Source organism: Salmo salar, chromosome 03, assembly GCF_965601325.2.
Source record: "Salmo salar chromosome 03, fSalSal1, whole genome shotgun sequence".
Classification (NCBI taxonomy): domain Eukaryota; kingdom Metazoa; phylum Chordata; class Actinopteri; order Salmoniformes; family Salmonidae; genus Salmo; species Salmo salar.
In genome coordinates, this window is record NC_138293.1 from 18702492 (window position 1) to 18714590 (window position 12099).

A 12099-nucleotide genomic window follows, 5' to 3' on the forward strand; every position below is an offset into this window, starting at 1 on the left:
GTTGTTTTTCATTGGTTTTTATTTACTTTAAATACAACAAAAGATTAGATGAAAATGTAGCAAACTGTCATTTAAGAGGTGATCATGTCTTCACATCTTAGACCAGTAGTTCTCAGTTATAAAAAACAAACTTCTGTCTTTGCTCCCAGAGAGGTTGGCCATGATTGCCTGTGGTCCTGCCTCCTCATCAATCCCACTTTCTATCCCGGTCTCCACTGTAAGTGAGTACTGTGACTGCACCTCCCGAATCCTCCTCTGTCCCTCCACAGATCTCCCCAGTGGCTCCGCCCTCACCTGCAGGGACACAGCCTGCCACGTCCCCTTCAGTAAAACCTCCATGTCATCCACCATGGCCCTGTTATAGCCCTCCCTCAGGACTTCAAGAGGCCAGCTGGGGGCCAGGGTCACATAAGGGAACACCTGGTTGACTGTGTGGAGGAACTCCCTCCCAGAGATGTAGCCCTGGGTCTGGAAGGCTCCATGGGACAGAGCCATGTTGACCCAGACGGGGCGGTACAGGAGGTCGCTGTGGTAGGCTGAGCTGAGGAGGTGGAGAGAGGGTTCCAGCTGGCTCTGGGACTGGATCCTTAAGTAGATACCACAGGGTTTTGGAGAGGCCAGAACCAGGTTCAGGCAGTCCTGGAGAAGGAACTCTGGACGGGAGCCCTCCACCACTGGGACCCCAGGCTGGGCGGAACCAGATCCTACTGGAATGATGAGCATGCCACTGGCACTGTCTGCAACAGATTATGAATCCATCAGGAGATTTTACCGCTGTATTCAATATTCAACTCTAGACAGTATGAATGTCACTGATCAAAAAACCAAAATATCTGTATAAAACCTAGCATTGCAATTCTCTAAGGTTGCCATTTTGGTTACACCCTCACCCTTCATCATCATCACTCCTACCTGACAGCAGAGAAAGCAGCGAGGCTCTGTCTGTGACTGTGTTCCACTGGATGTACAAGCCATCTCTATATTTCGGCTGGAAATAGTCAATCAGGTCTCCTCCAGGGTAGAACCGCCTCTGCCGATTTCTTTGCTCTACAATCACACAAACAACTCAGTCCTGTTTACATTAATTTAATATCAGGATGGACTGGTTGGAAATACCATTTGGTTTTACTAGTTGTTGTCAAATTCTTTTGAAATACATTTTCAAGACAGGAATGTAGAATGGTAATACTAATAATGAATAAGCTAATGATAATGATTCGTATGACTGTACATAAGTCATAGATGGTTCTCAAAACTCTCCTCAGGGACCCCCAGCTGTTCCATGTGAGCACAACATGTCAACTCATCCTGAATCGGGTTAACTAGTTCAGAGCTATAACAGAATTCTGAAACGTCCGGGGGTCCCAGAGAAGAGTTTCACAGGGTTTGACTTACTGGCAGCTTCTTTAAACTGGGACAGGACAGGTTCATAGATGTCATAGTAGACCCGCTTAGGGTTGGTGTTGTCTCTGACGAACAGCAGGTCATTCACACTGGGGTTCTTTTCCTGGCTCTGCCACAGAGTCAGACTGAACCTGTACACAGGGACAGACAGCTTATCTCATTGTCCACCATTCAGACAAGTGTAACCTCCATCAGTGTGATTGGAAGATATGAAAGTCACGACTAGATCAATTACTGTATAGGAGCTGTTCTAGTTACTTTGGTGACTGGCTGAGTAGCCAGCTGATGTGAGGCCATCCGTTCTTGGTCATGAGCGCGTGGACGGGGAAGGTGACTGTCTGAGGGACATTTTTGATGATGGCGTACATGTCCTCCACCATGGCCTGTGTGTAGGTGACGTTTGGGAACTGGGGCAGATACAGAACTGCCCATCCAGGAGAGATGGTCACGTCTGGAAAACTCTGCTGGATCATTGCCAAGAACCTGCATGGAGACAGGATAGTTGGGTATAATTAGTATGAGACTGATTCAAACCTTGAGATCCTGTTAGATCTCCAAGTCAGACAGTGACATGTAATAAAGCACTGGTATCTTAATTAAATTGAATAAGAAAAATCTATCTGGTCATGATTATTGTGAAAGAAAAGGTTGAAACTAAATTGTACTTGGCAATCCATCCAGCTGGTACGAGATCTGTATTGTAAAATTAGTTTGCTGAAGCATAAAGCAAAACATACAGGTCTGGGATTTGGCTAATACGATTTCTCTTTCCTTGCTACTCACTCAGGTCCGTTGATGACAGGCCAGAAGGCTGGGACGTTGGGCCCAGGGAGGATGTCAGCGTTCAGCCACACCGGCCGGTTGATGCCTTTAGTCTGGTTCTTCATGCTCAGGATGCCCAGAGAGGGAGTCACCGCCTGGATGCATTTGAAGTCCAGCTTTATGCCTGAAGGAGTCAGTTGTATTACATGCATGTTGTACGTAATTAAAGTCGTGGCCAAAAGTTTTGAGAATGACACAAATATTAATTTCAACGAAGTTTGCTGCTTCAGTGTCTTTAGATGTTTTTGTCAGATGTTACTATGGAATACTGAAGTATAATTACAAGCATTTCATAAGTGTCAAAGGCTTTTATTGACAATTACATGAAGTTGATACCAAGAGTCAATATTTGCAGTGTTGACCCTTCTTTTTCAAGACCTCTGCAATCCGCCCTGGCATGCTGTCAATTCACTTCTGGGCCACATCCTGACTGATGGCAGCCCATTTTTGCATAATCAATGCTTGGAGTTTGTCAGATTTTGTGGGTTTTTGTTTGATACACTGAGCCGGCGCACTTCTTCCTGGCTGACGGCCAACTCTAGCACGGCAACGGTGAGGAGCTTGTACCGAGCGCACCGGGCTGTGAGTGTGCATGGGCGACACAGTGCGCATCACCGCATACCACGGTGCTTGTTCAGTCACTCGCTCCCCACGGTAAGCACGGGGAGTTGGCTCAGGTCTTAAAACCGCCTTAGCCAATCTACCCGTGTGCCTCTCGGGCCTCCGTTGTTGCCTTGCCTGTTGATCTCGTCGCTGTACCTCCCTCGCTGCTTCCACCTGTTCCCATGGGAGGCGATCCCTTCCGGCCTGGATCTCCTCCCACGTCCAGGATCCTTTGCCATCCAGGATGTCCTCCCATGTCCAGTCCATTGGCCCACGCTGCTTGGTCCTTTGGTGGTGGGATCTTCTGTAACGTTCGTCGTTCAAGGTAGACCAAGGCGCAGCGTGAGTTGAGTTCATCATCTTTTATTTTAAAGGTGACCCAGCAAAAAACAATAAACAACACAACGAACGAACAGCTTCGTAGTGCAAAATACATGCAACCAAACAAAGACAAAATCCCACAACTGACTGTGTGAAAAAGGGCTGCCTAAGTATGATTCTCAATCAGAGACAACGATAGACAGCTGCCTCTGATTGGAAACCATACTAGGCCAATCAAAGGAAAAACCAACATAGAATTACAACACATAGAATGCCCACACCATGTCACACCCTGACCTAACCAAACAGAGAAAAAACGGCTCTCTCAGGTCAGGGCGTGACATCTTGATGAACCGATAAATGGTTGATTTAGGTGCAATCTTACTGGCAGCAATATCCTTGCCTGTGAAGCCCTTTTTGTGCAAAGCAATGATGATGACACGTGTTTCCTTGCAGGTGACCATGGTTGACAGAGGAAGAACAATGATTCCAAGCACCACCCTCCTTTTGAAGCTTCCAGTCTGTTATTCGAACTCAATCAGCATGACAGAGTGATCTCCAGCCTTTTCCTCATCAACACTCACACCTGTGTTAACGAGTGAATCACTGACATGATGTCAGTTGGTCCATTTGTGGCAGGGCTGAAATGCAGTGGAAATGTTTTTGGGGGATTCAGTTCATTTGCATGACAAAGAGGGACTTTTTAATTAATTGAAATTCATCTGATCACTCTTCATAACATTCTGGATTATATGCAAATTGCCATCATACAAACTGAGGCAGCAGGCTTTGTGAAAATTTATATTTGTGTCATTCTCAGAACTTTTGGCCACAACTGTACATTAGATTTCATGTGATTATGCATAGCTTAGATCCTTTTGGATAATTGATTGACTGTATAGATTGGTATTAAAGGACCAGAAGAAACTGTTTCACTAGGCTCTGATATTTAAAGTTGAATTGATATCTGAAGTCATATTGCTAGGTTTGATACCTTTCTTTGACTGGAGCACGGCATCCAGCCACTGGTCCAGAGTGTTGTCACTGTAGACAGCAGGAGGATGAGCCATGATGGGGATGGTGGTCACGTTGACCGTAGCGTATCCCTGCACAGTCACATCAGCCTCCAGAACCATGATAGAACCTAGAGAGGGGAACAGAACAGGGTTGTGTTCACTAGCCACCAAACAGATTAAAACGGACTGAAACAGGGAGGGACTACCTGAACGTGTACAATAAGAAACACACTTTTTCATTTTCCATTGGGAAACGTTTTGCTACGGTGTGTTCTAAGTAAATGCTACTGCAAATCCCCTCTGTATACTGTCAAATGTAGACTTAATGTTGACACTTTCTGTACCATAAGGTTACATAGAATTCATAGAATTCCGAGAACAATGCATCTTTTATTTTTTTTAATTACTTTGCAGTGCTATGTTCATCTCTGACTTGTTGTTGGCACGGTGATACCAGGTGGCATACAGCGCGTCTCTCTCCCTGATGTCTCCAGTTTGGATGAGGAAGTCCAGCATGTCTCCATCAGTAGGGAATGGCAGGATCGTTTCAGATGCCCTACCAGTAGGCACAGGAACAGTTATTATCTTCTCATCACAGATGATTAGCTATCGTAACCTGTAGCCCTTATCGATATGGAAACTGCAGTTATAGTGATCAAGATACAAGCAAGGCGTAACATGGGTTACAGTAGATACAAACGCCATTTCAACATTATTAAAACAATTATTGAAAGTGTTAAGATCAACAGATTATATATTTCAATTGATTATTATGCTGATTAATTTGTATTCTGGGATCAGTAAGTAAATAACTGTTGATTGTATTTTTTTGAGAGAGATATTTACCTCCATTTTGAGTCAGGAGAACAGAGGTGATGATGATGACCAGAAGTAGCACAAGCAGAGCAACACAGACACACAGCGTGATCAACTGTTCTTTAGTAAAGTATCGACAATATCTCCTCAGGTCTTCATTCTCTTCTTCCTCTTTCTTCTTTCCTTCTTCATACATTTTCTCTGTCTTTTCCTCCTCTATGAGATCTCAAAGCTGTGACAAGTGCAGTCAGATTCAGTGTAGACAGGCAGACAAGGACTGTTGGACTGTTGTCGAGTGAGAGAAAGTGTAGTGTTTTATAATGAGTGAACACGGTGTGTGTGTGTGTGTGTGTGTGTGTGTGTGTGTGTGTGTGTGTGTGTGTGTGTGTGTGTGTGTGTGTGTGTGTGTGTGTGTGTGTGTGTGTGTGTGTTATCTACTTTCCTACACAGGCCAGCCAATGAGTGTTATCTATGGACCAGAGATCACAGTGATTTCACAGAGCAGATAAAGAGAATACAGGGCACAATCTCACCTCTCTCATCTCATTCTTATGACTCTCTACCCTTGGATTCCGAGAGAACTAGCCTATTGTTTTTTCACGGGTCAAGGATGAACTTAGAAGATAAATGTGTGGTGGCATAATGATTTATACTGCTCAAAAAAATTAAGGGAACACTAAAATAACACATCCTAGATCTGAATGAATGAAATAATCTTATTAAATACTTTTTTCTTTATATAGTTGAATGTGCTGACAACAAAATCACACAAAAATAATCAATGGAAATACAATTTATCAACCCATGGAGGTCTGGATTTGGAGTCACACTCAAAATGAAAGTGGAAAACCACACTACAGGCTGATCCAACTTTGATGTAATGTCCTTAAAACAAGTCAAAATAAGGCTCAGTAGTGTGTGTGGCCTCCACGTGCCTGTATGACCTCCCTACAATGCCTGGGCATGCTCCTGATGAGGTGGCAGATGGTCTCCTGAGGGATCTCCTCCCAGACCTGGACTAAAGCATCCGCCAACTCCTGGACAGTCTGTGGTGCAACGTGGCGTTGGTGGATGGAGCGAGACATGATGTCCCAGATGTGCTCAATTGGATTCAGGTCTGGGGAACGGGCGGGCCAGTCCATAGCATCAATGCCTTCCTCTTGCAGGAACTGCTGACACACTCCAGCCACATGAGGTCTAGCATTGTCTTGCATTAGGAGGAACCCAGGGCCAACCGCACCAGCATATGGTCTCACAAGGGGTCTGAGGATCTCATCTCGGTACCTAACGGCAGTCAGGCTACCTCTGGCAAGCACATGGAGGGCTGTGCGGCCCCCCAAAGAAATGCCACCCCACACCATGACTGACCCACCGCCAAACCGGTCATGCTGGAGGATGTTGCAGGCAGCAGAACATTCTCCACGGCGTCTCCAGACTCTGTCACGTCTGTCACGTGCTCAGTGTGACCCTGCTGTCATCTGTGAAGAGCACAGGGCGCCAGTGGCGAATTTGACTATCTTGGTGTTGTCTGGCAAATGCCAAACGTCCTGCGCGGTGTTGGGCTGTTAGCACAACCCCCACCTGTGGACGTCGGGCCCTCATACCACTCTCATGGAGTCTGTTTCTGACCGTTTGAGCAGACACATGCACATTTGTGGCCTGCTGGAGGTCATTTTGCAGGGCTCTGGCAGTGCTCCTCCTGCTCCTTCTTGCACAAAGGAGGAGGTAGCGGTCCTGCTGCTGGGTTGTTGCCCTCCTACGGCCTCCTCCACGTCTCCTGATGTACTGGCCTGTCTCCTGGTAGCGCCTCCATGCTCTGGACACTACGCTGACAGACACAGCAAACCTTCTTGCCACAGCTCGCATTGATGTGCCATCCTGGATGAGCTGCACTACCTGAGCCACTTGTGTGGGTTGTAGACTCCGTCTCATGCTACCACTAGAGTGAAAGCACCGCCAGCATTCAAAAGTGACCAAAACATCAGCCAGGAAGCATAGGAACTGAGAAGTGGTCTGTGGTCCCCACCTGCAGAACCACTCCTTTATTGGAGCAGTGTATAACCAAATACATTTCTCAAATAACTGATGGATTAATTATTTATACACTTTTATCTGAAGATATTTATTGATAACTACAGGTGTGATATGGAGTTCATTGTCCAGCACATCGTATTCTAATGTCACATTATCAGTTAATCAGAACAACATTGTTATTGTCCAGACAACAGGGTTGTGTTTATTATGGCATGCAACAGAAAACGTTAAAATATTTTGCAACGTAAAACGAAAATGTACGTTTCTAACTGGACTAGTCAAGGTAATCCCTCTCTGTTTCAATCCGTTTTCTTCCATTTGGTGCCTAATGAACATGACCCAGTGCTTCACTGCTGAACCCTGTGACGGACAGACAGTCCCATACTGCACCGACAGCATACTCACTGGGCACACACTGGTTGAATCAACGTTGTATCCATGTAATTCAAACAAAATTACGTTGAACCAACGTGGAATAGACGTTGAATTGACGTCTGTGCCCAGTGGGTATTTTGACCACGGTAAACCAGCCTGGTCTCATAGACTAGATGTATCATATTAAATGCAAATCTTAAATTAGAATGACATGTTACGTTTGGTATGGTTATATAACACAGACGTTTACAGAGTTATGTCTCTATTCAATCAGATCCGCTTTAGCAAACATCCACATACTAGAGACTAAAATAACCTTAAACTTTTTTTTTCAGCTTTTAATATGTTTTTTACATTTTATTTTATAAAGCATTTGATGTCTGGATTTCACTGTTTTGCACCGTTTTTGTCCTTTCTTACACCCACACTTTTGGCATTCTGGTACGTATTATACTTACAAAAGTCTTGATAATTGATGCAAGATGGTGCCGAAAGAGATGGTCACCTCGCTTCGCGTTCTTAGGAAACTATGCAGTATTTCATTTTTTTATGTATTATTTCTTACATTGTTACCCCAGGAAATCTTAAGTATTATTACATACAGCCGGGAAGAACTATTTGATATAAGAGCAACGTCAACTTACCAACATTATGACCAGGAATACGACTTTCCCGAAGCGGATCCTCTGTTCGGACCACCACCCAGGACAATGGATCTGATCCCAGTAGGTGACCCAAAACAACAGCACCACAGAAGGGGCAGACGGAGCGGTCTTCTGGTCAGGCTCCGTAGACGGGCACATCGCTCACCGCTCCCGAGTATACTACTCACCAATGTCCAGGCTCACTCGGGATATGTTATCAGAGTCGGTACAGCCACCCAGTTTCTTCACGCATCACCCGGACAGAAACAAACATCTCTCTGGTAAGAAGGGCAGGGGTGTATGCCTTATGATTAACGATTAATGCTAGCGTCCCACCCGTGGTACACACTATTCAACATTCAAATTTCTCAAACATACAACTATTATATCCCATTTTAAAGATAATCTTCTCATTAATACAACCACATTGTCCGATTTCAAAAAGGCGAAAGCATAACATTAGATTATGTTAGGAAAGCGCCTAAACAAGAAAGACCACACAGCCATTTTCCAAGCAAGGAGAGGCGTCACAAAAACCAGAAATACAGCTAAAATGAATCACTAACCTTTGATGATCTTCATCAGATGACACTCCCAGGACTCAATGTTACACAATACATGTATGTATTGTTCGATTCAGTTCATATTTATATCCATAAACCCCATTTTACATTGGCGCGTGATGTTCAGAAAATGTATTGCCTCCAAAACCTCCGGTGAATGAGCACATCAATTTACAAAAATACTCATCATAAACGTTGATAAAATTTACAACAGTTATTGAAAGAATTATAGATATACTTCTCCTTAATGCAACCGCTGTGTCAGATTTCAAAATAGCTTTACGGCGAAAGCACATTGTTCAATATTCTGAGTACAGAGCTCAGCCATCAAAGCAAGCTATACAGTTACCCGCCAAGTTCTGGAGTCAACTAAACTCAGAAATAGTATTATAAATCTTCACTTAGCTTTGCTGATCTTCATCGGAATGCACTCCCAGGACTCCCACTTCCACAAGAAATGTTTGCTTTGTTCGATAAACTCCATATTTATGTCCAAATACCTCCGTTTTGTTCGCGCGTTCAGATTACTAATCCAAAGGCATAATGCATGAGCGCAAAACCCGAGACGAAAAGTCAAATAGTTCCATTACCATTCGTAGAAACATGTCAAACGATGTTTACAATCAAACCTTAGGGTCTTTTTAACTAAAATATTCGATAATATTCCAACCGGACAATAGCGTATTCATTACAGAGGAAAAAAGAAGGAGTGGTGCGCCTGTGTGAGCGCGCAGTAAACAACTCACTGGTCCCAGGCTTGAGACAGCTCTTATTCTCTGCCCAGTAACAGTAGAAGCATGAAACAAGGTTCTAAAGACTGTTAACAGTCTTAGGAAGTGCAAAATGACCCCACAAACACTGTAGTTTGGAAAGACAATCAGTTGAAAAACTACAACCCACTTCCTGGTTGGATTTTTTCTCAGGTTTTTGCCTGCCATATGAAACACCCTAAAGTTTCTAAAACTGTTTGAATGGTGTCTGTGAGTATAACAGAACTCATATGGCAGGCCAAAACCTGAGAAGATTCTATATGGGAAGTGCCCTGTCTGACCATTTCTTGTCCTTCTATAGCCTCTTTATCGAAAATAGAGGATCTCTGCTGTAACGTGACATTTTCTAAGGCTCCCATAGGCTCTCAGAAGGCGCCAGAACGGGGAATGATAACTCTGCAGTCCCTGGGCGAAAAACAGTAGGGCTTTTGGAAAGTGGTCATTCTGAGAACAATGACACTGGTGCGCGCGTGCATGTGAAGACTCCATTTTCTATTTTCACTGTTTGAACGAAAACAAGGTCTCCCGGTTGGAATATTATCGCTATTTTACGAAAAAAATCGCATAAAAATTGATTTTAAACAGCGTTTGACATGCTTCGAAGTACGGTAATGAAATATTTTTTGTCACGATACGCGCTGGCGCGTCACCCTTCGGATAGTGTCTTGAACGCAAGAACAAAACGCAGCTATTTGGATATAACTATGGATTATTTGGAACCAAAACAACATTGGGTGTTGAAGTAGAAGTCCTGGGAGTGCATTCTGACGAAGAACAGCAAAGTAATCCAATTTTTCTTATAGTAAATCTGAGTTTGGTGAGTGCCAAACTTGGTGGGTGTCAAAATAGCTAGCCATGATGCCGGGCTATCTACTCAGAATATTGCAAAATGTGCTTTCACCGAAAAGCTATTTTAAAATCGGACACCGCGATTGCATAAAGGAGTTCTGTATCTATAATTCTTAAAATAATTGTTATGTTTTTTGTGAACGTTTATCGTGAGTAATTTAGTAAATTCACAGTGGTAGGCTTGATTACCGACAACGACAAGACAGCCTACAGGGAGGAGGTGAGGCCCCTCGGAGTGTGGTGTCAGGAAAATAACATTTACATTTACATTTAAGTCATTTAGCAGACGCTCTTATCCAGAGCGACTTACAAATTGGTGCATTCACCTTATGATATCCAGTGTAATGTAATCCAATAACCTCACACTCAATGTCAACAAAACAAAGGAGATGATCGTGGACTTCAGGAAACAGCAGAGGGAGCACCCCCCCAATCCACATAGACGGGACTGTAGTGGAGAAGGTGGAAAGATTTAAGTTCCTCGGCGTACACATCACGGACAAATTGAAATGGTCCACCCACACAGACAGCGTGGTGTCTGTGAAGAAATTTGTCTTGTCACCGAAAACACACAAACTTGTACAGATGCACAATCGAGAGCATCCTGTCGGGCTGTATCACCGCCTGGTACGGCAACTGCTCTGCCCATAACCGTAAGGCTCTCCAGAGGGTAGTGAGGTCTGCACAACGCATCACCGGGGGCAAACTACCTGCCCTCCAGGACACCTACACCACCCGATGTCACAGGAAGGCCAAAAAGATCATCAAGGACAACAACCACCCGAGCCACTGCCTGTTCACCCCGCTATCATCCAGAAGGTGAGGTCAATACAGATGCATCAAAGCTGGAACTGAGACAAGCTTCTATCTCAAGGCCATCAGACTGTTAAACAGCCATCACTAACATTGAGTGGCTGCTACCAACATACTGACTCAAATCTCTAGCCACTTAAATAATTATAAATTGGATGTAATAAATGTATCACTAGTCACTTTAAACAATGCCACTTTATATAATGATTACATACCCTCATTACTCATCTCATATGTATATACTGTACTCTATACCATCTACTGCATCTTGCCTATGCCGTACGACCATCGTTCATCCATATATTTATATGTACATATTCTTATTCATCCCTTTACACTTGTGTGTATAAGGTAGTTGTTGTGAAATTGTTTGATTACTTGTTAGATATTACTGCGCTGTCGGAACTAGAAGCACAAGCATTTAGCTACACTCGCATTAACATCTGCTATCCATGTGTATGTGACCAATAACATTTGATTTTGATTTGATTTGATAATTAGAATATATTTAATGCAACTGTTAAAAAAAATAGTAAAATAAATGGAAACTATACATATTAGATGTGCATAAGCCATTTGTTACTTTTTTTTTACCCAAAATACAGTCTGTCTCTAAGTATTGTGTCATAACACCACCACAAGCAAATTACATAAGAAACAAATTTTAAAAAGTTTGTGTACTTGGTTACCATGGATATGAATAGTGACAGTGGAACACATGGACGTCATGGAAGGAGATTCACATTTTGATTCCGGGAAAGGATAGAAAAATAAAGGTAAATATGATAAGATAATATTTTTACTGTACATCATTACCAAATAGGCTATAATAGGTTTTACAAATTATGTTTTAATTATGTGTATTTAGGATACATTGTATGCTAGCTGTTCAACAGTAGTTAGCATGCTAGAATCCCTGCTATTTATGACCAAATACTGTAAAAATGTCATTCCCACCACACGTCATTACCACCACATAATGAACTGTGATGGTAAGGACAGAATGTGGTTGTAATGACAAAATGTATTAGTTAATACATTTTTACCCTACATTAAGACCTGAAAAGGC

At 43.3% G+C, this 12099-nt stretch overlaps 1 protein-coding gene across 2 annotated transcripts; it reads right to left on the reverse strand.

The window, feature by feature from the left end:
* Position 1: 1 nt before the first annotated feature.
* On the reverse strand, positions 2–5309 carry fam151a (family with sequence similarity 151 member A). Of its 2 annotated transcripts, none has more exons than XM_082973317.1 (8): positions 5010–5309; positions 4574–4723; positions 4145–4294; positions 2188–2350; positions 1663–1887; positions 1396–1535; positions 913–1047; positions 2–737 (listed from the first exon to the last, which is right to left on the reverse strand). In XM_082973317.1, the coding sequence occupies exons 1-8, from the start codon at positions 5176–5178 to the stop codon at positions 91–93; spliced, it is 1779 nt and encodes a 592-aa protein (XP_082829443.1). In that variant the 5' UTR covers positions 5179–5309; the 3' UTR covers positions 2–90. The 2 variants fall into 2 exon arrangements, with proteins under 2 accessions (XP_082829443.1, XP_045570536.2); XM_045714580.2 differs by having other exon boundaries at positions 4574–4722; positions 5013–5290.
* Positions 5310–12099: the final 6790 nt, after the last annotated feature.

What these genes read in the sequence shown, in the direction of transcription:
- fam151a (XM_082973317.1), bottom strand. Translation starts at nt 5,178, where the DNA reads ATGTATGAAGAAGGAAAGAAGAAAGAGGAAGAAGAGAATGAAGACCTG. An exon ending in CCTGACTCAAAATGGAGGTA is followed by an intron (nt 4,724 to 5,009) that starts AATATCTCTCTC and finishes TGCCTACTGGTA; the next exon opens with GGGCATCTGAAACGATCCTG. An exon ending in CCTGTCATCAACGGACCTGA is followed by an intron (nt 1,888 to 2,187) that starts GTGAGTAGCAAG and finishes GTCTCCATGCAG; the next exon opens with GTTCTTGGCAATGATCCAGC.